Raw genomic sequence first — 26907 nt, 5'->3', positions numbered from 1 at the left:
CAAAAAAGGAAAAAAACCTTCATATCATAAAAAATGAGGGTTTTATGTTATGTAATCATTTAGATGGTAACGTAAATGAACCATAACTATGTAAATCTATTCCTAACAGATTGATACCAAAATAGCAGATCCAAATTATAAGAAATCCTATCGAAGCTACAAGTCCGGAATTTGTTATCCTTGTTACTGCATAGCAAGTTACCTTACTGTCACAAGCATTTCTAATCATTGTTAGCTGCTTGTCTGGTTGCTAAATATTTTGCTTTGAATATATCTCCTTTAGTTTATTGGAACACTTTGCTTTGAGGAAAAATCCGAATGTTGGGTGTTACTCCTGATTACAACAAAAGCAATCCCACTCCATTGTGTTCTAGTACAGCTGTAGTCTATTTTAATTGTTAAGTGCAGTAGCACATGAGTGAGCATGTTTCTGCCTGCTAGAACCTAAAATTGATGTATATCCTTGTGGATTTATTCATGTACCATTAGTTCATGGTCTGCATACATCATGACTGCATGTGCATGTTTTCAAATATCGCTTCCTCTGTTCAATAATTATTTAAATTTTGTTTTATCCAAGTCTCGTAAAAGCCAATTGAGAGAGGTGTCTTGATGGCATGGTACCTTGCAGAAATTTCACTTTGTGGAAACTCTGGAAAAGTTAAAAGAGTGTTTGGGGTCTCAGTTTACTTGCTTTGTATCATGTTGAAAAATACTCAAGCCGTCATGTCTTGTATCATTCTGATCATCTGGATGTTGAAATGATGTGTGTTTTCACTTGGTTTGTAAATTAAACTAAGCTGTCAAAGTGACCAAGAAGGCTCCCAAAAGTATTTGATACAGAAATTACTTTGCAGAACCGGTGCATGTAAATAAGTATGCCAAAGATATCTTTGCAACAACCAGCTATTTTTTCTTATCTTTGCAGCAACCAGCTATTTTTTTTAGCTTGTGTAGAAATGAGCTTGTGTGTTGTACTAGCGATAGTAACTTTTGGTTCTAGTATTGACATTGGAGATTCCCGGTCCAACTTCAATCCTGCCCAACCGAACAGAAAAGGTCACGGGAATTAAGAAAATGAAGAGAGGAATGAAAACAGGGGGATTGAATGAAACAAGGAGTTTCACTTGATCCTGACCTAGAATACAGGGGCGGAGCTACAGGGTATGCTGCATATGCTGCAGCATACCTTGTTTTTCCACCAAGGTAATTACTATACATACATATTTTATATAAAGAAAAAAGAAAATGGAAGCGAGAGAGCAGGTTGCAGGACAGCAGAGGAGGCCGACTCGTGCAGACTTGCGATTCCACCGTCAGGCCCACGCGGCCCACACGGATTGCGACCTCCTCACGCAACGGACTCCAAGTCTCCAACACACGACAGTTCGGCTTTGTCTCTTCGTGCGGCTTGCGGCGCGGCGTACAGCGTGCCCTACCCGGAATCTGCAGACCGCCGACTGCTGAGACGGAGAGACGAGACGGAGACGCCATCACACGACGGCAATACTACTTAGTCGATTGCCAGCCGGAAGCAGGCAGCAGCGAGCCAGCGGCCAGTCCAGGCATCCAACAGCAGGGCGCAGGCCAATAATCGTTCAAGATCTCGAGAAACACTGGCATCTGGTGAATTATTTGTTCTACGTTCTTTGGCTTTTATAAAAACATCTTTATTCGTGTATGATTTAATTACTAATTGCTTAGCCCTAAATTATAGATTCATCTAGCACGCAACAAGGTGGAGGATTTTACCCTACAGAAAAGTCGATCTAGATTGATCTTTTGTTCTGGACTCGTATCATGTGAGTGATCCATAATCACTTGTGTCAGTTCAATCGTGTACAAGCACAATTTATTTAATTATTTGGTGTTGTGTTCTTTGTAATATTTAAATAGTTATGAAGAGAGACGGGAACATTGCATCTCTTTTTCAGAAGCATGAAGCAAAGAGGAAGGCAGCAGCAGCTGCTGCTACTTCTAATCGTTCTTCTGATCCGGTTGTACCTGTGGTGGAAGAGCAAACTCGTGAGAGAGTAGTTGAGGAAATTGAAACTCATATCCTAGCGCCACCACCACCACCCCCACCGCAGCCGTCTTCTGTGCCACCAGTTTATGACATCAATCGCCTTCCACAAGATCCAGGTGAAAGACGTCCCATTCTTAGTTATCCTACTAATGATCAAGATGCAATTCGAAGAGCATATATTACTAAAGGTCCATTCAAGCCTTTTGCACATGATTTTCCGAAAACAAAGATTTCAGGAATAAATCGTCAATTCAATTATTGTTGGATGTACAATCATGAATGGATTGAATATAGTATTAAAAAGGATGCTGTATTTTGCTTTATATGCTACTTGTTCAAGAAGGGCACAGGGTCAGAGGCATTTACTGTTGATGGCTGGAATAATTGGAATATAGGAGAGAAGGCACTTCTCAAACATTTGGGTTCCAAGTCACATATCGCAGCTCAAGAGAGATATATTGGCTTTACAAATCCCAAGGTAGCAATTGATTATAATATTCAGAAGTGGAGTGATGAGGATCTTCGACTTTATAAGAAAAGGTTGACTTATTCACTTAGGTGTATCAAGTTTCTTTTGCATCAAGGGTTGGCGTTTCGTGGACATGATGAAAGTAAAGAATCTAGCAACAGAGGGAACTTCATTGAACTTTTGAAATTTCTTGGCGGAAATAGTGAAGAAGTGAATAAGTATGTTTTGGAGAATGCTCCAGGTAACTGTACCTTAACTAGCCCAGACATACAAAAGCAAATTATTCACTGCTGTGCCCTAGAAACTAGAAAGAAAATAATTGAAGAACTTGGTGATGAGCCTTATGCAATTTTAGCTGATGAGTCTAGTGATATATCACATAAAGAACAACTAGCTCTTTGCTTGCGTTATGTTGATAAATTGGGAAGGCCATGTGAGCATTTTATTGGAGTTGTTCATGTAGATGATACTACCTCTTTATCACTGAAGAATGCAATTGAAGCTTTACTTTTAAGTCATGGCTTGAGTTTGACTCAAATCCGTGGTTAAGGATATGATGGGGCTAGCAACATGAAAGGAGATATTAAAGGGTTGAAAACATTGATCATGCAAGAATCACCTTCTGCTTATTATATTCATTGTTTTGCTCATCAACTCCAATTGGTTCTTGTTGCTGTTGCTAAAGGAAATACTGATTGTAGCTTCTTTTTTGATCAAGTATCTATCTTGTTGAATATTGTTGGAGTTTCTTGTAAGCGCCATGACATGCTTAGAAATGCAAGGCTTGAGAATGTCAAGAAAGCACTTGACTGTGGTGAAATTGAATCTGGAACTGGATTACATCAAGAGATGGGTTTGCCTAGACCTGGAGATACTCGATGGGGATCTCATTACAAAACCATATGCAACATCATTACTATGTATGAATCAATCCACGATGTACTGGTTGATCTTGGGGATGATTCGACATATAAGGATGATTGGACCAAAATACATTTTGTGACGGGAGCATTTGAGACCTTTGAGTTTGTTTTCTTTGCACACTTAATGTATATTATTCTTGGATACACAAATGAGTTATCTGAGTGTTTGCAAAGAAGGGAGCAAGACATTCTTAATGCAGTATCACTTGTTAATGTGGCAAAGAAAAGAATGCAAGAATTGAGGTCAAATGGCTGGGATAATTTTCTTGAGAGGGTCACCTCGTTTTGTGATAAACATGGTGTTGATGTTCCTGCTATGGATGGTGATTATGTTCCTTATGGAAAATCAGCAAGGAAATCTCGTGCTCGAAAGCAAACCAATGATGACCACTTTAGAAGAGAAGTATGTATTGGCGTCATTGATCAAATAAGTCAAGAACTTGATAATCGGTTTGATGAGATTAACATGGAGTTGATGTCTTGTATGGCAGCCTTCAATCCTTCTAATTCATTTGAGTCTTTTGATGCACAGAAGCTACGCAGACTAGCTAAGTTCTACCCAAAGGACTTCTCAAATAATAATTTGCTCAGACTTGAATTGCAGCTAGATAATTATATTGATGACATCAGGAAGGATGATAGATTCAAAGGTCTAGACAATATTGTTGACCTCTCATTTAAGCTTGTCCAAACAAAGAGGCATAAAGTGTATGATATGGTCTATGAGCTTCTTAAATTGGTATTGCTTCTACCTGTGGCAACAGCAAGTGTTGAAAGGGTGTTTTCTGCAATGGTTTTAGTGAAAACAAAGTTACGAAATAAGATGGGAGATAGTCTTTTGGATGATTGTCTAGTCACTTTTATTGAGCGAGATATTTTCTTTGAAGTTGATGAAGATGATATAATTGAGACATTTATGTCCCTTCGGAAGCGTCGAATAAAAACGTCATTATAGTAACGTTGTAAGTCTCTGGTACTCTATGCATATATTTCAATTATCAGTTTGGCTTTGAAACTATTTATATTGTATTTAATGGATATGGTTTCTACTTTATCCATGAATTTAAACCTTATTACCGAATTGGTAAATGGATTTACCGAATTGTGTATCATTTTTTTGGATGCATACCTTGACCTAAAATCCTAGATTCGCCACTGCTGGAATAAATCTTGGTGCTGATTTATTCTCAGACAACCGAACGAGCTCTAAGAGATTTCGGGGTGGGGAGCGCCGGCCTCGCCGGCAACTCCATGGTCGCGCTCCATTACGGCTTCGGTTATGGTATAGCCGTCGCCAGGCCCGGAGACAAGTTCTGGACGCGGCTCCACGTCAGCGGCCGGTCGAAGTCAGCCATGTCCTTTGCAGGCCGCTTCTACTGCGTCACCTCGGAGAACATCTTGGTGGTGGAAACCACGGCGAACCGGCGGCCGCAGCTGGCGGTGGCCGTCGATTTCGAACCAGGCAATGGCTTTGGTTACAACGATGAGTTGCAGCTAGTTGACAATGGCGGAGAGCTAATCTTGGTCCATCTCGCGTGCCACGGCCATCCCGACAACACATTCTTTTCTGGAAGTATACGACGTACCGGGTGAGATTGGACACAAGAAGCATTGAGCCTATGCATGGGTTGTGTGGGCGCGCCTTGTTCATGGGCACGAGCCGTTCGCTCTCGATGCGTGCCAGGGTTTCCCGGTCCATGAGCGAGGACACCGTGTACAAGTGCTGCGACTACAACAAGGTTTCTGGCGCACCAAATTCTGTTCTTGCCATTGATCGCTTGGGTAGATGCTTCGGACCCGGGACTCGCCTGCAGCACTGCCCCTACTGGTTGTGTCACTGACGTGTGGGCCCGGAGGGCAGTGCTGCAGAGGATCTGTTCTTGCCAGTTTTCGTAAGGATGATATTGCATCGTGTTACGTGTCTTCATAAATCTAGGCAAAAGGCATATTGCAAACTTGCAAAAGGCATATTGCAATTGTACCTTTCTACCATGCAGTTACGTTTTTATTTTCATATTTGTTGGGGAAAGCTATTTGTTTCATTTGTCCGTGTGCAAGGGATGTATCCTATATGGCTGCATCCTAGTTCCTAGGTCGATGTGCTATCATCTATTCATCTCCGATCTATTGTTGTGATACCCATAGGATACATTGTACTCGTGCTAGATTTTGTCACGTCTCGGGTGGTAAAACTGTATAGTGACAGATACAAACAGCTAACGGCAATCTTCCATCTTGCTGGTTGCAATTCTACGAACTATGGGGGTGTTGTAGTTCTTTAGAACCTCCTAAAATTCATATCACATCAAATATTCGGATGTTAATTAGGAGGACTAAATATGAGCTAATTATAAAATTAATTACACAGATGGAGGCTAATTCACGAGATGAATCTATTAAGCCTAATTAATCCATCATTAGCACATGTTTACTATAGCACCATATTGTCAAATCATGGACTAATTAGGCTTAATAGATTCGTCTCGCAAATTAGTCTCCATCTGTACAATTGGTTTTATAATTAGTCTATATTTAATACTCCTAATTAGTATCTAAACATTCGATGTGATAGGAATTCTACACCCCCTATGAGCACAAATTGATTTGAATATCTGACAACAGACACTGTGCATAACATATCACAACATTAGATCTGTTGATCTGTCCATGTTTAGGATAACACATTAGATTGAAACAAACCACTGCAATCAAGTTAAATGTCTACTTTTGCCGGAAGCCACGACATATATCTCATTAAGATGTCGAGTAGTACAGTTTAGGTTTGAGCCCATGAGCTACTTGTCACTACAGTTTTCCTTTTGCAAGTTCATCAGCTATCTTGAACCCATAGTCTCACAGTCCTATCATTATCAAGGCCACCGGAAGCAATCTTGTTCTCCGTTGGATGGCAGGATACTGAGATGACAGTGTCATTATGGCCTTCCAGTTTCTGAAGAATATTTCTCCCTTGCAGATCCCATATGTACACACTATTGTCTTCTGATCCACTCACAATGTACTTCCCGTTCGTAACGGAAAACGCAGACTGGATGCAGTATACTCTGTTCACATGTCCACTGTATACCTTCAAGAACTTGCCGGTAGCAAAGTTGCATAGTTTCTGCAGGGTGGCAATAATAAAGTTAGGAAGCACATTTCCAGCAAACCAGTAACCAAAAAACTTTAAACAAATTACTATCTTTGATCATATTGCGTGAAATGGAAAGCACAACTAGCATCATGAATAAAACTGCCCTGCCAACTACTAGTAGGATACAACATACCAAAGTTTCTCAGCCACATGACATGAAAATATATGAAACTAAATGCAACTAACCAGGCTACATGAAGCTCTCAAAGGGGCATTTATGTGCTATGGATCAAACTAGACCAATGATAGATAAGTGCTACATTTTCCACATGGAGCTTCAATAAGAAATATTCATGGCAATATGCTAAATGTGCACATATGTTACAATTGTGAAACTTCAGCAAAGAACAAAAAAGCAACAACCAGGCAATATGCAAATTACAAAACTTGCTCCTCCTGCTTAATAGAATTAAGAATCAACCTAAAATTCAATGACCCTTAGAATGATTTTTCTCTTGCTATGGCTAAAGTTTTTTTCACTCGTTACGATGAGCCAGACAGTAGGAGTTTAATATCTAAATTTTCCATCCCTGGTGGTGGAACAAGCAGCTTCCATGCCAACAAGATTTAATTGAAGACAAGATTGCAGTCATAACTGTTGTATGAGCCTATGAGGAATTATAATACAACCCATTTGAACAACTCCTTGACAACCAGGAGAACCAAAGTTTCTAACACTCGTGTCATTATTTACTTAAAAATCAACACGACTCAAAGCATTTAAACATTATTGATAGAGAAACTGGTACGGAAGTATAAACAAATTTAGTCATGCACCTGAAGGTTTGAGTCTTATGTCTTTTTGTAGATATTCAAGAACAACGATGCATTAGATCACCTCAGTAATAGTAAGTTATATGACTGCAAATAACACTATGCTTGCGAAGAAGATTTTCTCTTGGGGAATAAAATATCATTGTTGTTCTTTGAAAGAAGAGCAGATTTGCTATCTGCTTGCGAAGATCAACACTGCAGCTTCAGATAGCATAGTCCACAGGGGTAACTAATCTTTTGGTTCATAGGCAAGGGAAATTCAATTGAAAGTGAAAGTCAGACACAAAATTATCTAGAGTCTGCAGTTACCTATATCCAAATGAATTAATGCTACCTCGATACCCAAAATTACTCGAAAAAGACCATGCTAGGCACCACGGGTTTTGGTTTGCATATTACAATAAAACAGCAGGAGTTTCCCATCCTAAATGACTATAGGGCAATCTGCAATTCATAATGCCTAAGGGTTTTGAACTTCGACTATAACAAGATTAGAGCTTATCTAGACGCTACCATCCCAAAGACTTCATACCGTTATGAGGAGTTGATACCTAAATGAGTATTATGAATCAGCAGGAAATTAATTGGCCATACCAGTGAGTCATCGAGCGTGGCGACGAGGATGAACTTGCCATTGGGCGAGAACATGGAGAAGGAGACGGCGGGCTTCTTGTCGTCGATGACAGTCTTGAGGCAAGCCCCAGTCTTGGCGTCCCAAATCTTGCAGCTCCCGTCATGGCTTCCCGACACAATGATTGAGCCGTCCCTAATGAAATGCACAGAGGTGACGGGCTCGGAGTGCGCGTCGATGGCGCGGTTGCATCGGCCGCTCTTGACGTCCCAGATGCGAACCGTGCAGTCGAATCCCCCGGAGGCGATCTGCGAGCTCGTCTGTGGGTTGAAGTTGGCGCTGAAGACGAAGTTGGTGTGCCCCTTGAGCACGCGAACGCAGCGGTCGGCGCCGGGATCGGCGGCGCCCTGGGCGCCGCCGGCGAGGACGGAACGGATGTCCCAGACGCGGAGGGTGCGGTCGTCGGAGGCGGTGCAGAGGTAGTACGACTCCGTGGACCAGGACAGGTCGGAGACGCCGTCGGTGTGGCCGCGCAGGACGGCGATTACGGCGAGCGAGGACGGGGAGAGCAGCGCTACCGTCCCGTCGAGGGACGCCGTTGCGAGGAGGCGCCCGCAGGGAGAGAAGCGCACGCAGGAGACCGCCCGGCTGTGGGGCGTCGCCGCCCGGACCTGCCTGTACGGCCGATAAGGCGGCGGCGGCGCAGGCTGCTGCGACATGGTCGGCAACGGCAGCGCCCCACTTCTCGCGATTGGGAAAGCGAAACGGGCCGGATCCTCTGCGGCGTCTTTTTAGTAGTACAGCCCAAAGCAACGGAAGACATGTCGGAGTCGTGTTCTATTTGGGGGCGCGGTCAAACACACCGACCTCGGCTAGGATATCCGCACCGGCACGGCGGCGCGGCACCGCCTCCCGGAGAATCGAAGCCGAGCGGGCGGGAGCGCGATGGATCTTCTGAAGCGGGAACTGGAGAAGAAGCGGAAGTCGGCGTCGGCGGACTTCGGCGGGAAGAGCTTCGTGCGGCGGTCGGAGCTGGAGCAGAAGCAGCTCCAGAAGCGCCGGGACGAGCAGCGCCAGCTCCTCGCCAAGGCCAGCGCGCCGGCGGCCTCCTCCGATTCCGCCGCGGGCACAGCGGGCTCCGACCCCAGCAACCCCGACGCCGCGGCCCAGGCGGCGGCGGGGAACCCTAACCCTAGCTCCTCCACCGCCGCCGCCGCCGCCTCCTCGTCGGCCTCCGTCCCGCCCGCCCTCGCGCCGAAGAAGACCACGCAGGAGGAGGCGCTGCTCTCCGAGGAGCGCCGCATCGACGAGCTCGACCTCCCGCGGCACGAGGTGGTGCGGCGCCTCCGCGTGCTGCGCGAGCCCGTCACGCTTTTCGGGGAGGACGACGACGCCCGCCTCGCGCGCTTCAAGCTCGTGCTCAAGTCCGGCGTCATCGACGACATCGACGACCTCGACATGACCGAGGGGCAGACCAACGACTTCCTCCGCGACATGATCGAGATGCGCAAGCGGCAGAAGTCCGGGAGGGACACCTACGCCAAGGGCAAGGGGAAGCGTGTCGGCGGGGGCGATGGTGGTGACGGTGGTGCTGCTGGGGACAGTGCGGATGACGGGGATGGCAAGGGCAGCGGGGACGATGCTGATGCAGACAAGGATTCCAAGAGGATGAGGACCAAGTTTGAGGAGCTTTGCAACGAAGACAAGATTTTGGTGTTCTTCAAGAAGCTGCTTAACGAGTGGAACCAGGAGCTGGATGATATGACGGAGCTGGAGAAGCGGACAGCCAAGGGGAAGTCGATGGTTGCAACATTCAAGCAGTGTGCACGGTATCTCAGCCCCCTGTTCGAGTTCTGCAGGAAGAAGGTATGAATTCTTATGCGATTTCCCATATGTGGGTTGCTTAGATTGTGCTATTATCTTGATTGCACTTCAAATAGAAACAGTTATGCAGAAATGTACTGTAAATTAGTAAATTGAGTGAGATTTTAAAATGAATCTTGTTGCAGTAATGTGTACCTCAGAAATTTAGGATTGTGGGAAACTGACTGATAAGTTCAATTTTAGGGCCTTTAAGCTAGATTGGAAAATTCTGCATAGTTTTCATCGGGTTTGCAATCTGTTGCTTAAATCATTTTGGTTCTTGCTCTTCACAATGTCTTGCTTGTTTCAGGTATGCGCTTCAGAGCATAAATAGCAACCTAGTTTTTGAGATATTCAAGGGAACTAAGATAGTGACATTAAAACTATACCATGATTTTGTTGGGCCTACAGTCACTTGACTCCAGTAAAATGCTTTTTTCCCGACAGGGATATAAATGTTCAACTGTTATTTCTTCAGTAACTTGGAATTCACGTTATCACCTAAAGATGGAAACACTGTCTTCCTGTGATTGCTCTACTACTTTTTGCAAGAGATCTGTAGTAGTAGAATATCTATGCCATAATGGAAAACATACAAGGCGCATATTGATTCCCAATCAGTGTGATACTTAGTTTTCAGCACTTTATATTTGGCCTTTCCTGCACATTCTGTGTTACACTGTTACTTTTACACTAAATATCATGTCTCTCTAAAATCATTTTATTTTACATTTTATGTGAAGTAATTCATGTCGGATAAATAAAATAAACACTTCTTCTAAGAGTATCAAATTGAAGTTCATTTTGCAGCATATATTCTTTGCAAGTTCAGTATACTTCTTATGCATGTAAGGAGTACCTACAAACAAACAGACAGTTAATGTGTCCCAAATATTTGGAGTTTTCATATTCTGGCTGTCAGATTTATTAATTGATGAAAAGACATACTTGAAGATTTTGGAATGCAGGAGAGTTGAGTGTTTTTTTTTTGTGTGTGTGAAATTTCAAGCCCTACCTTCATACGGACAACATTTTCTTAAACATTCAAAGTTTTGGTTCATTCATTTGCATATGTTCTGTACTAGCAGAGATCCTAATTCTGGCACACTGTGGCTCCAAATTTGTTGTTAAATAGGCTCTGGCCTAGGATATGGTTCTGCAATTCAGCTGAACTGTCAACTAAATTCTGGTTTCCAGGCATTAATCTAAGCTTTCATACAACTATTACTCGCTTGCCATTTGGGGTTTGAGCTTACCATTCACTCTATGCTTGAGCTAAATCTTGATGTGCATCTGAATATTGGTTATGTTTACATTACTATTAATGTTATAAAGATATTCTCCATTTTTTCCCTTTCTATTACAGCCTTTTCTTAAATTGTTTGGCACCTCTGACACTGGCTATTGTTGAATGTGTTTAGGTTCTTCCTGATGACATCCGTCAAGCATTGCTTGTTATTGTTGAATGCTGCATGAAGCGTGATTATTTAGCAGCAATGGACCAATACATCAAGCTGGCCATTGGGAACGCACCATGGCCTATTGGAGTCACTATGGTTGGTATCCATGAGCGTTCTGCTCGAGAGAAGATTTACACAAACAGTGTTGCTCACATCATGAACGATGAGACCACTCGCAAGTACCTTCAGTCGATCAAGAGGCTAATGACCCTTTGCCAGCGGCGTTATCCAGCATTGCCCTCAAAATCAGTGGAGTTCAACAGCCTGGCAAATGGGAGTGACCTGCAGGCACTTTTGTCAGAGGAGAATGGGTCGGGTAAAGCTTCTGAGGAAAGGCTCCGGTTGATGCCCGCATCGAAAGAGTGATGCTTTGAAAGAGTGATGCTTTGATACACTAGCTTGGATCAAAATATAGTTAGAGATCTTTGTGTAATATCAACTTCAGTCTTCCCTCCTTTTCTTTCTCTGTATTGTTCTGATGGAGGGAACAGCAGCTGAGTCATGGATGTTAATCAAATTGCTTACAACATGTTATGCTTACCACTAGAGCTGGTTGAGCAAGTTTTATATGCTTAATTTCATAAAACCGTGTTTGACTATCAGTCCTGCTGCAGTTGTGTTACTGGATTCATTAGGTTTCGTATAATATCCTAGTCCTGTCAATACTACTGATACAAGAGCTGCAAGCCATACTGCATTTATCAAGTTCTGGCACCACACGCATAAGGTTTATGTACAAAATGGAAGTCCATGGAACTCATCTGAAGCTACAACGTGGATCCTGTTTGCTTTTTCTGAACCTGACTACAGCATTGCCTTATTCAGGTCGCAGTTAATCCTGTTTTGCAGCTTGCAGATCTTGAAATTGTTTGCAGCAGGAGCAGATCTTTCAGTTTTCCTTCTGCTGGATTCTTGGTAAGTGAGCCCACTGCATTGAAGCAACCCATATGGTAATTTGCTAAAAAAAAATATGAAGAATCTTTGATGGATAGTGATGTACAAAGCAGAACTTAGTGAGGCAGAAAGAGTTTGGAGCTTTGCAGTCAGCTGAAGGGTGCTTACGTTCTTCGAAGCAGCGCTGAAGGCCTCTTTATGGGTTATGTTAGGGTCTCTCGCCTTGATCCTCCTTATCTCCTCCCTGAGAACAGATTGAGCACATATTAAAGATTTCATTGCCGCTCACCTGATAAACAGTTTAATATGTTTAAATTCCAATCAGAACATAACCAGTAGTTAGTTTGTATAGCTGACAATTCCAATGAAATACAATTTTTATGCCTTCAACCTGTATGAGTGTATCAGAGGCATCTATTGGCTATTATATACAGCGTTAGATTGGTTGCTCTTGTACTTATGCAACTGGTGGCAAGTGCTGGGCGCTCTTACTTGATGAAGCAGTTGTAGGCTGACGGCGTCCGCTGCTTCCTCACCGGAGCTGCGAAAATGTTTCAAAAGGGTGCTTATTCAGCTACTCGTTCAGCATCCATGGATCGATCGATTCAAAGGACGATAGGAAAGGACTGTAAAACTGCATGTCACCTACGTTTGTTAACCGCAGGGAATGCATGGTTCTCTGCAACTGCGGCCTCCGCCTCCCTGTCCTCTGCACTGCTCTCGTCAGAGTCCCTCGGCGGCGGATCAAGGGCCGGCTCCTGTGTCATCAGACAGCCACAGCGTTGCGATATACTTCTTCAGGCGCTGCGCAACTGGAACCCAAAGAACCAAGCCATGCGCGTACCCATGCTTAGATTACGAAAGATAAACGGTGGTGACCTGCAGCAGTAGCTCGATGGACGCCGGAGGCGACGGTGGCACCGTGACGGAGAGGATGCCGGCGCAGTTGCCGCACTGCACGGCCACCGTCTCCAGCTGCAGGCCGCCGCCGCACGGGACGCTCACCTGCATGTATACACGCGTGCACACACAGCACGCCACGTCTGTGAAAATCGTGCGCGCTCTGGCGTCTGGCGGTTTGAATTTTCAGAGCATGCAGGATATCGAAGTCGTTGTTACCAGTAGGATGGTGGCGCAGAAGCTGCACTGGACGTAGCCGAGCCGCTCCGGGAGGAGGCCGCCGAAGCAGGGGTGGTGCGCCGCGGACGCCATGGCCGCCGTCGAGAGAGGCGTCAGAGCGTGGTGCGGCAACTGTGGCAGTGTGAGGCTATGATCACTCTACTACTGTCCTGGCGTGTGTCACCAAGGCTCAAGTGGGTCTCAATTTGTAGGCGCGCCGACGAGGATACATAAGCTCAGCGAGTAATCCAACGTTATCTTTGCAGAACGGGGCAAGTTAAGTACATACATGTGCTTGCAGCATGTGAGTGACAGGGCTTGCAATCAATGAAGTGAATGGCTCTCAGTTCCCAGACAGAGGTAACCATGGAGAGCTTCGGGACAGTGTCCTGGTTCGTACAGGCCACAAGGAGGTCTCAGCCTTTCAGGGAAATCCTTATCAGGCGGACCAGAACCAGGCATGTGAAAATCGGTGCCATCTCGCAGTCGCCATCGACCTGCAGAGAGCTTTAAGAAGGCGCGGCACATTGCGCAGGCGAGCTTCTGTTCAGAAATCCATGCTGCTGCAACTGCAAGCCAGAGGGTCATGGCGAAAATGTCATGGCTTGCTTCGTGTTGCCGGTTAGGCAAAACAGTTACTGCTCCTCAGATTCAGATTTCGATTGCCTTGCAGGGGCTCCTCGTTTACGTGGTTTCAGCGTCTTGCGAGACTCAAGATTCCTCCATTCTAGGTACGCCTATTGAATAAGGGATTCCTCGACAAAATGACTCGTTCTAATCCCCATGCATGCATACATAGACGAAGATGATAGAGATCTCAAGATGATAAGAAGATGTTGGTATTGTTGTACTATGAACGTTCAAAATATTATCATATATACTCCCTTTAATTAAAAAAAGTCCATATACCTTTGTGCTAAGTTAAACCTTTTTAATCTTGTCTAGCAATATCTATAAGAATATATTAATGTTTAAAATAAAAAAAGAGTTAATTAATAAATAAATTAAATTTCATGGTTAGTCTTTTGCGTTATCAAATCGATCTCAAATTTTAATAATTGATAATCAAGATTTAAAAAATCTGACTTAGAAGAAACCTAGATGGACATGTTTATGACCGCAGAAGTGGTCTCCGCGCAAGAGAAGAAAAAGCACGAGCTCGTCACCATTGTTGAAACAACAAAATTAGCACGAGACCACTTGTAGAGAAACCTAGAGAACAGACTCGATTGAAACTAATAATAGTGAGCACAGTCACTGGCATGTAAATAAACTAAGTCTAAGTAGAGCTGTATCTCTAGATATTGAGGTAGTTCTTGATGGACTCCTCGAACTCGTTGACGACGGCCTTCCATCCGGCATGGGTCGGGTTGATGTCGTCCCAGTAGAAGAACTTGTCCGGCTTGGACCCCACGCTGTACTGCGGCTCACCGTCCTGCACCTGCCCGCAGAACCCGCTCTGGTCGAAGCTCTCGCAGCACGACTCCAGCCTGTACTTGAACTGCTTCGATCGCGGCGACGGGCCCGCGTAGTGGCTGAATGCGGCTTTCAGGTCGAGGTTGAAGACGGCCTCGTCCTGGAACACCTTCTCCTCGAGGTACGAGTTGTGGATGCTCGCCACCTTCTGGCTGTCGCACTTGGCATCGTAGACGCCGTCCTCGGACCTCGACAGCCACGGCGTGCACCCGAGCGGGGGCAGCGAGGTCACCACCACCTTCTCGACGCCCAGGTCCATCAGCTGGTCCACGGCGTCGGCGATCTTGTCCGTCACCTCCTGGGCCTTGGCCTTCACCTCCGTGCTGGTCATGTCGTTGAAGCGCTCGTAGTCGCGCCTGCCGGAGAAGGCGATGAGCGCGACGGAGTCCGTGAGGTCCTCGTCGATGATGCCGAGCCTGACCAGCCTCTTGAACTTGTCCACCTGCCTGCCGAGCCTGGGCGCGTCGCTCGTCCCCTCCACCACGCCGGCGCCGCCGACGGCGAAGTTCATGCCGGACGGATCGACGCCGTCCTGCTTCCTCTTACTCTCCGCCGGAGGGGACTCCTTCCGCCCCAGAATCCTCGCTGCACAAATTATGTATTGATGAGACAGGGCCAGGATTTAGAATATTAAGTACTGATCCGAGCTTATTATTACGTACCGAAGAAATCAGAGAGGACCAAGCCGTTGGAGAAGCGGCCGCTTGGAGTGGCGCCGTGCTCCTTGTCGTTGCTGCCGTACGGGTAGTACCATGCGCGCGTCGTCTTGGTCAGGTCTGCTAGCGGGAAGTTGCCGGCGTCGGCGAACTCGTCGCCGAACACGAACAGCTTATACCGCCGGCCCGAGTCGCTGTCGCGATGGCGTCGGGACTCCACATGAGCAGCTGCTAACAACAACGTTAATTAAAGCTCCGATCCGAGAGCAGGACAATGCACGACAGCAAGTAAACCACCTGGAGAAATTAGCAAGAACAAGCAGAACAACACATACCGTTCAGCAGGAGTAGGAGGCCGCAGACGGCGGCGAAAAGAAGCTTCATGTTGGCTGGTTCCTTGGATTTCGATCGAAGGCGAGTTGCGCGGGGCGCGGGTGTTGAGGTGAGTCAATTGCTGAGTCGTGGTGCCAGGACGACGGCGAGCGTCGCAATTTATACACGGGAGATCGAGTTCCGAGTCCTACTGGGGGTGGGGGAGGCGCGCTTGTTTGCCCAGTCCGCCGCCGACTGTAACTCGTTTCCAAGCCTAGCTGCTACACTGACGAACAACAAGTCAGAAAGCCGACGATTCCTGCTCGGAGTTGGCGGGTTGGCGGGCCTTTTCTCTCTAGGATCTCACCAGGCCTCAAAATACCCGGGCCAGTACAGCAGAAGAGGCCCATCTCTACCACCCCAATACATGCATACGACCAGCGTTCACTAATGGGCCCCCATCCCAGGCCTTCTTGTCCGGTTGTCCCCCAACCCTGCAGCCGCCGCTCGCTCGCTTCTCGGGAGGTCGTCGTCCGCCGCTCGTCTTCGTCCCGCACGGCCGCCAGGAGAGCAGCGACTTCGACAGCAACCACACCAGCAACCTAAGAGGTACGTATGCGGCGAGCACAGATCCACACGACAAATAGGGCTAGCGGGCTAGCTGTATTTTTAAACCAAAGCATTTGCTTCAACTTTGCAGTCGTCATAAGCGTAAAACAGCAAATCAGTTAGGGTTGCTCGGATAGATCGATTCCTTCTCTCTCATCGATTGCTTCATCAATCAGCTAAACCCGATGGCATATCATTGCAATTGTACAGTGAATATTAAGTTCTCAATTTTCTGTAGTATTTTCTTCGTAATAGCTCGCCCCAACCGTATCCCGTAGTCAGCAATTCGGTACGGTAGTCACTGCAATGTTATTGGCTTTCTGCTAAGTACTTCAAAAGTATAACTGATGGTTCTAGCTTGTGCTTAGTAATTTTCATCAGGCACAAGTACATTTTTACTGATATTTGACTAATTATCTAGAGCCATGTTCATATCCTGCACTATCCCAATACTGAGAAAAGCATGTCAAATCAAATAAGCTAAACATGACTGTTCACACGCATATCTGGTAGCAATCACATATTGCATCCAAATATATTGCTAGAATAGATGATCCAGTCCATCCATTTCATTAGCTGTTTGGTCCGGTGCTAATAACACAGTTCATTTTCCAAAATTAAACTATCTGCCATGAAACAGGGCCAACTCATGAATTCTGTTTCTCCTTTTGTTTACAGGTTGAGTAGGTGGGTTCTGATTCTGGGATTCTTGGCTCTTGCATTGAGGCGACAGCCTAAACCAATCGACAACCATGCAGGTTTGGTAGTCTGACCTATCTCCCTGGATTGCTTACCTTGTAAACTTGCTGCCTTGTCTGTGGTACATGGTGCTACTTGCAGGCATTTGACATCTTATGTTGTCGAAACTACCCCTCGAGACAACAGATTAGCGCATTCTGTATACTGTGATCTTGAACAAATTTCTTTCGGTTAAACAAGGGAACCTGTTCTTCAATCCTTGTTTAGAAATTATGGAATTCTTTGCACGTTGTTGTAGATATCTAAGTAGGGTCAATTAGCCATAATAGAAAGTACAGTAGAAGCCTGGAATAGAGTTAAGAAATCCCTGTGGTCATGCTTGACTTGACTGCTTGAGGAGATCTTTGCTCCTGAAGCTTCCTGTTTGAAGCCTTGAACTCAATTAGGGGTTTATCAGGTAGAATGCTGTCTCTTTATCCGTAGTTGAAGTACTAGGATATATTCCTGAACTTATTGTACTATTTTTAGTTATGTTGAGATAGTATTATGGGAGTACCCTCTGAAGCAACAATTTCCAATAGGTTCTTCTGCAGAACATATTTGAAATAGGACTGTAGGAGTATCTGCCATTTCAGATAACCTAGGTGTATTAGGATCTTGATAGACATTTTGAAGAGATCAGAGCCATGTTGGTCTTGAGCACTTTACCACATTACTCACTGATTTTTATTTTTCAATCTGTGGATTTATCTGTTAAACTTCACTTAACACTACATACCTTGAACTTCAGATATTACTGTGTCCATTTCTAGTTTCTTGGCTGATTCTAAGAAATTGTGTTGAGTATTGCTTGGTTTTTTAAGACATCCTTGTTTTCCCGTTTGAGCCCAAAAGTTTTTTCCCCCCTATAAATTCCCATCAGATTATCTGGGTCATTATATTTCACGGTGCTGTTTCTTGGGTATATTGTTTTTTGGCATTTGACTGCAAGATTTCTAACACAACTCATTATTTTCAAAGGCAAGCGATAGGTTCAACATAAACTCTCAGCTTGAGCATCTTCAAGCCAAATATGTTGGTACAGGGCATGCGGACTTGACCAGATTGTAAGCATATTTTTTCTTCATTAAGAAAAGGCTAAATGAATTGTGAGTGATGCTTAACATTTTTGAATATGTACAGTGAATGGGCTGTAAACATCCAGAGGGACAGCTATGCCTCTTATATTGGGCACTATCCAATGTTGGCATATTTTGCTATTGCTGAAAATGAATCAATTGGAAGAGAGCGTTACAATTTTATGCAGGTATGGAAGTTTTAACTATTCTACTAGAGCATGTTTGGCAAGCTTTAACTGTTCTACTAAGTTATACACTTATATTATATCAAAGTACATTTGACCAATTTTAACTCCTCTACTAAGTACTGAGTTATAGTATGATGAAGTATATTTGGTGAGTTTTAACTCTTCTTCTAATTTAGATTACGATGAAGTATGTTTGGTGAGTTTTAACTCTTCTACTAAGTATAGTATGTCAGAAGTATGCTTGGCAAATTTTAAATATTCTACAAAGTTATAATTGAAAATTATATCGAAGTGTAGACCAAATCTGTGGCATATAATTAGAGTATTTAACTATTCTACTACTCCCTCCGTCCCAAATTGTAGGTTGTTTTTGCAATTTTTAGGTTAATAGCTTTTGCTATGTACCTAGACATAATATATATTTAGGTGCATAGCAAAAATCTTGTATCTAGAAAAGGTAAAATGATCTACAATTTGAAACGGAGGGAGTAAGTTATAGTTGAAAATTAGGTCGAAGTGTAAACCAAATCTGGGGCATATATATTAAAGCTAAATGTGATTACATTATTCTTTTGTTGGATAAGCTTTTCTAAATTATTCTTAATGGACTAAGTTTGCATATTACTAAGTTTGCAGAAGTTGCTGGCCTGGGTTCGAATCTTGGTACCAGCTTTTTTAAGACAAAATCAAAGGACTCCCTCTGGTTGAGTTTTTTTTCCTGCTTGGCTAGCAATTCCCAGCTGAATAAGGTTTCTTTACAAAACCCCAATACAACTTGATTGGAATCTAGCTGCAGCAGCACTTCTGATTTTCATGATGCTACCAACAGCAGAGCCTCCTCTCTCCCTGGCCCCTGCAAGGGACGAGATGGCTTGAGTAGAATCAGTGCTGGTTAAAGGATCCTTCCACATGTAATTAGATATATTGTTGAAGTAGTTAATGAAGTGTTGGTTTTTTATTAGGTATTCAGGCAACAACAAATGCACTTTGATATGGCACTGCTAGAAGACGTATGAACTATTCTATTGATTGTCCACACCCAAAAGTAAGATGAATGCCGCAAGTAGCAAATATCAGATGAGTTTTAGCAAATAGAATCAGTTGTTAAAGCCATATCCCTTAGGGATTGTTTTCCTGATATACCTATTGAGCTTTTGAAGCGTCAATATCTTACCAATCGAGAATTGGGGCCCTATGTTTTTCCGAACAGATTGTTCTATACTATGGACATTTTCTGGACTCAATCACATCAACCGTGGTGGTAGATAGGCTAGGTCTTCACCACCTTGTCATCTAAAATGCAGCCTGATGTGCAATTTTTAAGTTGAAGTTTCTAATTTGATCTTAAAGTTCAAATATTTTGTTAAATCTTTAGTGAAAGTGAATAAGGGTATTAGAAAATTGGAGTAGTAGATGACCTGGTTACTACAAGGTTAAATCAAGTTTTGTAACACAAAAAAAAAATATGAAAAGCAGAGCTGTTGTACACAATTCGCTAATGAGCTTCTTTACTAAATTGCAATCATGCCTGCCATTAATTTTATTGTATCTCTGTCTAATTTAGCAGGCTAAAAGTGTTTCATTCTGGTACCATGACTTCCAATGTGCACCATGATCTAAAGATTTGTTTTGATATTTAACCATTGATGATTGAACCTTGCTTGTTCGTTGAGAACTTGAAATTAAGAGTAATGATCCATTGTTTCCGTGTCGCAGAAAATGTTGCTTCCATGTGGCCTCCCTCCTGAGAGAGACGAAGACTGAGGACCTTCTGCATGATCCTAGTGCATTGCTACGATAGCTTATGTTTAGCTCCGGTCTGCTACCGAAGGGACGCACTAGATTGGCCACCCTAGTATCATCTGTGGCTATGTTCGAAACTTTGAATTCCCTTGTCATGAGAAAAGGCTGCTTGTACGCTTTTGGCTTGTCCTACATGGATCTTCATCACGAATCCCATTTTTCAGAATATTTATGCATTGTTAACAACCGGTTGCTGCTATATGTTGGGATTCTCCTCGAGTAAAATCAATTAAATTTCCAATCTCGAGGTTTTCCAGGTACAATACTATGTTTGGGAACTACAGAGGAGAGGCCTAGAGGGAGAGGGGATGGGCCCACCTGTCATTGAGAACGAGAAAGAAGAAAAGGATAGCAGGAGCCAGGGACTTGTTCGCAAGGTGAGTCACGCGACGCGGGCGGAGCTGATCCGATCCCCACGGCCACTGGCGTGCATAAGAACGACGCGTCCTGAGCCTTTGCCACAGACCATTCCCATCTCTCATTCTCTCCTTGCCATCTCGAGGCTTCACCGGAAGCGAGCGACGCGCACTGGGTGGCCGGTGTTGCCGCCGGCGGCTTAACGTAGTTGCCATGCGCCCATGCGCGCTTCACCACCCAAAAGCCGGCGCATCGTGAGAGTATCATCCGCCTTCTCCCCTTTTCTTTACTGCTGTCTGTGGTTTAATTTCTTACAATGTTTAGAGACTATACGCGATTGGTTTACTAGATAGTGCTGCAGAATCGGTACGTGATCTCTGTGGTATTAATTACTCGTAATCATTCTTAACATCAGCCTGTGTGCCTCTTTGTGCACTCTTGTGGTCCTTTGCATGCCCAAAGAGACACACATCGACATGTTCATTGTGCAATATAATCTCTCGATTCGTCGTCGGCGACGGGCGGCGCCAACCCAACCTTGTTCCATCGAACAAAACCAGATGCTAGAACGGTGTCAGTAACGTATAGACCACGGTACTAGAGAGTGAACGAGCCGGAGACTTTCCCATCCATTGGCCAACAGATTCTCTCTTTTTTTTTAGCGGCGAACAGATTCTCTTGGTACGACGGAACTTGTGGTCTTCTGGCGTAAGTTCTTCGTAGATGCAGACTCGTAGACTTAGATTATGTTTGGATACGGAGGCTAAACTTTAGTCAGCTAAAAATTAGCCGATGATCTAAATAGGTGGGATAAAGATTAGCCAGCTCCCAACTAAAATTTTATTCATTAGCCCTTCAAACTCAGATAATGATGCTAATTCTAGATACGAATAACAAAAATTCAAAATACCCTCACACCAAAATTTTTATTCTTTCATTTCCTGCACTCTAAGGGGTAGAATGGACTTTTATCAATAAATATGCTAAAAATTAGCTCTGACTTCAAACATGACATAGCTAATTTTAGCCAGCTAAAGTTTAGACATCTAAACTTTAGTTATGGCTAAACTTTAGTTTTAGTCTATCCAAACAGGACACAGGGGCTAAACTTTAGTCAGCTTAAAAATTAGCCAACCCTCGGTCTGTTTGGATGGACTAAAACTAATGTTTAGCCTAGCTAAAGTTTAGATGCCCAAACTTTAGCCGGTTAAAATTAACCCTGTCCTGTTTGATGTCAGAGCTAATTTTTAGTCCATTTGTCGATAAAAGTCATCCTGCCCTTGGAGTGTGAGAGAAGAAGGATAAAATTTTTGGTGGAGGGTATTTTGCTCTTTTGCCATTCATATCTAAAATTAGCTGGGTTTGGAGGGCTAATGAAAGTTTAGTTGGGGGTTGGCTACTTTTTAGCTGACTAAAATTTAAACTTTGGATTCGAGTAGAGCCTAAACTTTAATTCATTAGCCCTCCAAACCTAGCCAATGATTCTAATTTGAGATATGGTTGCCAAAAGACAAAAATACCCTCCCCAAAAGAATGAGGCGTCGCCGCAGGCCCCACCTGAGGTATAACGGACTTTGATCAATACAACGATAAAAATTAGCCCTGCATCCAAATAGGACAAGACTAAGTTTAGTCCGTTAAAGTTTAGACGTCTAAACTTTAAACTTTAGACTAAGTTTTAACCCATTCAAATAGGCTCGTACTCGATCTACTAGGCTGAGATATTCTCCTCCCGGCTCATGTAGTCCCTTGCACATGTACTTTGCCTATATATGGGCCATTGAGATATGAATATAATGTGGAATTCTATAGTATATGTTTACATGGTAATCAGAGTGATAGGTTTTGAACCTTCATTTGAACTCTACCTCCTTTTTTTCTGCTTTGCATCACCATGGATTGACACTGTCACCAACCAATGTTACCCTAAATGCTAAACGCTAAACAGTCGGCCACCTACACCTTAGCTCTTTATTCAGACTAAATGGCCAATTAAACGGGTTAAACGGCCATTAAACAGGCTAAACGGGTGATTAAATGGACACGGCTAGGCACTGTCGTAGCGTCTAAATTAAACGTCGTGTAAACGGGCTAAACGGCCGTGTACGCGAACACTGCCATCAACTCAACCACGATAGTGCCCTCAACAACTCCACCACCGCCTCTCTTGTCTATGTGACCGTTTACACTGCAGTGACCTCCCCTCCTCCAATGCCACCCACGATGTCAACATCAACAGCCTTGTTCCTATCACCCTCGACATGCAGTCTGGAAGAACCTCTTCCTCATCGTCCTTGGGTGCTTCAACCTTCGATACCACATCAACGCTGACACATCGATGCCGACTGGGTGGGATGCCCTAACATCATATGGTACCAAACGTAGGTCATCTAGTGTTAAGAAACCCCACCCAGTCGACATTGATGTGTCGGTGTTGACATGGGATTGTACTTCGAAGCGTCTAAAGAAGATGATGAGGTGGTTCTTCTAGCACCGTACATGTAACTGAGGAACTGCGTGTCGTGTGCAATTCGAATAAAGGCTCTTGATGTTGACACCGTAGATGGCCTGCTTGGATAGGGAGGACGAGGATGCAACTGCGGAGAAAAAGTGATGGTGTCACTCATGGTGACGCGAAATGGAAAAAAAAAAGGGAGGGTAGGTTTAGTCGTTTAGAAGGAAAGGCTCAGAACCTGTCGCTCTGACTATCATGCAAAAGTATACAATGTCGCACTTAATTCCTCTCCCAATGGCCCATGAATAGGCAATTACATGTACAAGAGTTTACATGAGCATGCTACTCAACTGACTGAAACCACAGAGAACAAGCGCAGCGTGAGGACACGTACGGTAAACAGGACGTCGGAAGCTAGCTTGCATGATTTTTGTTACACCAAAGGGAACCCGTACGCCGATATCGTCTACCGTTCGAGGGATCGAAACGCAAGGAGACCTCTACGGTAATACTTGTTCACGATCCTACGAGGCTGGGAATAATGTTGAAGATGTTACTGAATTCCTGGCCAGTTTTTAGATGAGGTTGTTAAGACGCATACAACTAGCGTAGAACACTAGTACTCTACTCCTCTGCTGCAGCATTCGGCATCATAGACGAAGACCTCAAGCATTCGGTCGCCCTCATCGCATTCTCCGGCAAGCGCGACTATGCACAGGTCAAGGACATGACCAATGCCGAGGTGAGGACCAGTACACACACCGTCTGCCGCCCGATCGATCGCCACACTTATTAATTTCATATGTGGCGACGGCTACGACGACTCGTGTGACGGCAACAAGGTCGCAAGCATCCACAACGCGTACCTCGAAGAGAAGGTGAGGCCGTCTTCAACCTCGATCTGAAAGCGATCGACGTTCAATCACCTCGTCGTCAATCACAATTCCGGTAGGGCAGATCATACTTACAACGCTTGCTTAGCTATCCTTTGAACCTCCTTCGGCTCTCTCAGTTTCAGAAGATCAATCGTTGACGCTACTAATTCCGATCAAGCCCGCATGTCTGTCTGATCGCAGGTTCACGAGCTAACAAGTTCAAGTACAAGCTGGAGCCGTGCTGCGAGAGCTTCGACCAGAGAGTGGGTACTGCGGCCAGATGGAGAACGGCGGCAAGGCTCAGTACACCGTGTGCTCCAAACCGGACAGGCACTTCTACTGGGATGACATCAACCCAACGCATGCCGGCTGGAAGGCCGTTATGGAGGAGCTCGAAGAGTCCATCGAGAATTTCCTCGATATCTCTAGTAGCTAGGTGGACAGGTGCTAGAGGGTGGCTAGCTATCATGCATGCTTGCTACTGAACATGCTGATTAGGTTCTTGATTAGTCTCGATCGATTATGCTCTAGGTTTTGACCACCGGTGGAAAACGGGCTTTTAGTTCCGGTTGGTAGGGAGCAAATCTCCCGAAAATCCATTCGGAATAAACCAATCGAGACGAAAGGGGTGCGGGTCACTCAACCGGGACAAAAGACCCCTTTAATCCCGGTTGGTAAAAACCTATCAACCGGGACTAAAGGGCCTGCCACGCCAAGCGCGGGATAGGGCCCACCAACCGGTTGGCAGGACAGGACCCACCAACCGGGAGTAAAAGGGGCCCCTTTAGTCTCATTTAGGTTTTTCAACTGGGACTAAAGTCCTCCTTAAATTTCAAGCGCGCGCCATGCAAGCGCCTGCATGCGCCTATAATTTCATACATCACGTACGTACCCTTTTAGTTAACCTTTACTAGTTGAGACTTTTTTTATAATCAAATCAAACTAGTATTTAAAGTTTTAAACGAATCAAACTAGTATTTATACAATTACTATATATATAATTTTTAGTATATATATACAATTTTTAGCGTACTATTAAAATCTGAGCATATTATACAAATCAAACTATCTACGATCTTTCCGTCGAGGCGTTGCTCGGAACGTCTAATTTTCGTCCATCGTAATAAAATTCTCCTTGTGGATTTACCACCTCGTCCACTAGGAATCCAATGAAACCTTCACATATTGCCGCTACTCTTTCCTTCTTCAAGAGTCCCTGTTGAATATTTAACATCTATAATTTAGAAATATGTGAATTTTACACGAATAATTATATTAGGTAGAAAATAATTAACTATTTATAGTTTTATTTTACATACTTTATAGTTGTTCGGTGGGTCCCGCAATACCACATTACCTTCGCGGGAACTCTCTTCTTGGGAGGCTACCCCTCGACATCACCAGGATCATCTCGCCTGATCTTATACCGCAGTGCTTTGCACACGGGACAAGCATCCAGTTTCTCGTATTCAGCACCACGAGAGAGGTAACAGTCATCAGGGCATGCGTGCATCTTCTGAACCTCCAATCCTAAAGGGCAAAAAATCTATTTAGCTTCATATGTTGTGGACGACAATTCATTACTCTCAGGAAGAATCTTGACAATTTTCAACATCCCCTGAAATACCTTATTGGACACACCATTTTTGGTCTTCCATTGCATAAATTCTAGTGTGGTACCCATTTTTTTATGGCCCTGATGGCAATCTGGGTACAACAATTTTTGGTGATCATCTATCATGCGCTGCAACTTTGCTGCTTCCTTCTCAGTTTCGCAATCTCTGTGTGCATCCCGTAGCACCTGACCAAGGTCATCAGTAGGTCCGTCTTTTGCAAACTCATCTTCATCAGCCTCGTCCATTATAGTATCTGCAAAAGCTTGGCCTGCAGCTCAGTCCGGAATGTTGTCATCCTCCTCCTCTTCCTCGTCTTCCATTACAACCCCTCTTTCACCGTGCTTGGTCCAAACTAAATAGTTAGGCATGAAACTATATCTAAACAAGTGGCTATGAATAATTCCCCAAGAAGCCTGTGAATAGTCCTTATTGTTATTGCATTGGAACATTGACAACATATGAACCCGTTCTCTGGCTTGTTCGCTGGCCACTTCGAGAAAATAATGCAAGCCATCAATAAACTCCTTGCTCCGTCTGTTCGCGTTATACATCCATTGCCGATCCATCTGCATTGTATTACGCATGAAAATAGATTACACATGAAAATGGATTACGCATGAAAATGGATTACATATCTTTTTTCCTTTTTTATTTCTGTTGTACACATATAATTTTTAGCACGCGGGTCTCTCATATCTTGCCAACGATATAAATATTAGGTTATATGGTAGTTGTTTTTTTACCAATTCAATTATATTATTTCCTCATCCTTCAATGATTACAAATATTAGATTCTCTTGTTGCGAATAAGTGTGTCATTTTCATTTCGTATCAAAATTCATCTTTACGTGCCTATTGATGGTTATTTGATATGCTTTATGACTTATCTACATGCTATTCACGATTGAAAGCATGTCAAACTTTGTAGTGCAAATGATGCTGAAAGTTTAGATATAGATAGAAATACACATATTTAAATTTCAGATCCAAACAACATGATATACTACGACAAACCATCCACTTAGTACTATCTAGGAGGACTTTAAGCATCCTTAGGCGGCGAAGACGAAGGTTTCACTGACCCAGCCTTATCCTGTGGTTTATTTGTGCCTCCTACAACGGTAGTACTAAGTGGATGTGAAACACCCGGAACTGGTGGTGGAGCATAACGACCACCAAAAGGAGGTTCCTGACTCGTCGTAACAACATCTTCATGACATCTTTGCAAATAACGAAGCATTGCTTTCTCCCACGTACTCATTTTCTTCGGCTTATCATGAGGGCCAACTATGGTTTTCCCCTTGCCACGAGAGGGACGACGATCGCCCCACCATCGCCACTACCTCCAGCAGCAGAAGCCATCTCTATGTACAAAAATTCATACCTTAGCACTACAAAACTTGTTGAACTTGCAGACTGTGATCATCTCAGCAAGCATTTCTCCACTGGGCGGCACCGTACTTCGCCATGGAAGAGCTCCGATTCTAGGAGGA

The 26907-nt window shown here is 44.1% G+C and overlaps 5 protein-coding genes across 5 annotated transcripts; 2 read left to right on the top strand and 3 right to left on the bottom strand.

Moving 5' to 3' along the window:
* Window positions 1-6021: 6021 nt before the first annotated feature.
* On the bottom strand, window positions 6022-8743 carry LOC101781957 (COMPASS-like H3K4 histone methylase component WDR5B). Its single transcript, XM_004958037.2, has 2 exons — window positions 7938-8743; window positions 6022-6539 (listed from the first exon to the last, which is right to left on the bottom strand). Exons 1-2 carry the CDS (start codon window positions 8631-8633, stop codon window positions 6249-6251), a joined length of 987 nt encoding a protein of 328 aa, XP_004958094.1. The 5' UTR covers window positions 8634-8743; the 3' UTR covers window positions 6022-6248.
* An 11-nt stretch (window positions 8744-8754) lies between these two features.
* On the top strand, window positions 8755-11836 carry LOC101781549 (pre-mRNA-splicing factor 18). The gene is made up of 2 exons (XM_004958036.1): window positions 8755-9780; window positions 11199-11836. Exons 1-2 carry the CDS (start codon window positions 8860-8862, stop codon window positions 11601-11603), a joined length of 1326 nt encoding a protein of 441 aa, XP_004958093.1. The 5' UTR covers window positions 8755-8859; the 3' UTR covers window positions 11604-11836.
* Window positions 11837-11961: 125 nt separating this feature from the next.
* On the bottom strand, window positions 11962-13343 carry LOC101781155 (protein YABBY 7). The gene is made up of 6 exons (XM_004958035.2): window positions 13251-13343; window positions 13002-13136; window positions 12781-12889; window positions 12624-12672; window positions 12300-12375; window positions 11962-12165 (listed from the first exon to the last, which is right to left on the bottom strand). Exons 1-6 carry the CDS (start codon window positions 13341-13343, stop codon window positions 12127-12129), a joined length of 501 nt encoding a protein of 166 aa, XP_004958092.1. The 3' UTR covers window positions 11962-12126.
* A 1204-nt stretch (window positions 13344-14547) lies between these two features.
* Window positions 14548-15766, bottom strand: LOC101753070 (GDSL esterase/lipase At5g03600). The gene is made up of 3 exons (XM_004959716.1): window positions 15718-15766; window positions 15389-15610; window positions 14548-15311 (listed from the first exon to the last, which is right to left on the bottom strand). The coding sequence occupies exons 1-3, from the start codon at window positions 15764-15766 to the stop codon at window positions 14548-14550; spliced, it is 1035 nt and encodes a 344-aa protein (XP_004959773.1).
* A 395-nt stretch (window positions 15767-16161) lies between these two features.
* Window positions 16162-20312, top strand: LOC101780752 (uncharacterized protein At4g14342). The gene is made up of 5 exons (XM_004958034.3): window positions 16162-16303; window positions 16982-17061; window positions 18023-18108; window positions 18185-18308; window positions 20025-20312. The coding sequence occupies exons 2-5, from the start codon at window positions 17056-17058 to the stop codon at window positions 20070-20072; spliced, it is 264 nt and encodes an 87-aa protein (XP_004958091.1). The 5' UTR covers window positions 16162-16303; window positions 16982-17055; the 3' UTR covers window positions 20073-20312.
* Window positions 20313-26907: the final 6595 nt, after the last annotated feature.

The sequence above is a fragment of the Setaria italica genome, chromosome II (genome assembly GCF_000263155.2).
Source record: "Setaria italica strain Yugu1 chromosome II, Setaria_italica_v2.0, whole genome shotgun sequence".
NCBI lineage: Eukaryota > Viridiplantae > Streptophyta > Magnoliopsida > Poales > Poaceae > Setaria > Setaria italica.
This window is presented reverse-complemented; position numbering and strand designations above follow the sequence as displayed.

Excerpts from the sequence above, each read along its gene's own strand:
- LOC101781957 (XM_004958037.2), bottom strand. The coding sequence starts at position 8,633 with ATGTCGCAGCAGCCTGCGCCGCCGCCGCCTTATCGGCCGTACAGGCAG. Across the intron at positions 6,540-7,937 it reads CCACGCTCGATGACTCACTG|AAACTATGCAACTTTGCTAC; the intron begins GTATGGCCAATT and ends GCCACCCTGCAG.
- LOC101781549 (XM_004958036.1), top strand. The coding sequence starts at position 8,860 with ATGGATCTTCTGAAGCGGGAACTGGAGAAGAAGCGGAAGTCGGCGTCG. Across the intron at positions 9,781-11,198 it reads TCGAGTTCTGCAGGAAGAAG|GTTCTTCCTGATGACATCCG; the intron begins GTATGAATTCTT and ends GAATGTGTTTAG.
- LOC101781155 (XM_004958035.2), bottom strand. The coding sequence starts at position 13,343 with ATGGCGTCCGCGGCGCACCACCCCTGCTTCGGCGGCCTCCTCCCGGAG. Across the intron at positions 13,137-13,250 it reads TCTGCGCCACCATCCTACTG|GTGAGCGTCCCGTGCGGCGG; the intron begins GTAACAACGACT and ends GTATACATGCAG. Across the intron at positions 12,376-12,623 it reads GCCTACAACTGCTTCATCAA|GGAGGAGATAAGGAGGATCA; the intron begins GTAAGAGCGCCC and ends ATCTGTTCTCAG.
- LOC101753070 (XM_004959716.1), bottom strand. The coding sequence starts at position 15,766 with ATGAAGCTTCTTTTCGCCGCCGTCTGCGGCCTCCTACTCCTGCTGAAC. Across the intron at positions 15,611-15,717 it reads CCTCCTACTCCTGCTGAACG|CTGCTCATGTGGAGTCCCGA; the intron begins GTATGTGTTGTT and ends TGTTGTTAGCAG. Across the intron at positions 15,312-15,388 it reads GGTCCTCTCTGATTTCTTCG|CGAGGATTCTGGGGCGGAAG; the intron begins GTACGTAATAAT and ends TAATTTGTGCAG.
- LOC101780752 (XM_004958034.3), top strand. Across the intron at positions 18,109-18,184 it reads CATGCGGACTTGACCAGATT|TGAATGGGCTGTAAACATCC; the intron begins GTAAGCATATTT and ends GAATATGTACAG. Across the intron at positions 18,309-20,024 it reads AGCGTTACAATTTTATGCAG|AAAATGTTGCTTCCATGTGG; the intron begins GTATGGAAGTTT and ends TCCGTGTCGCAG.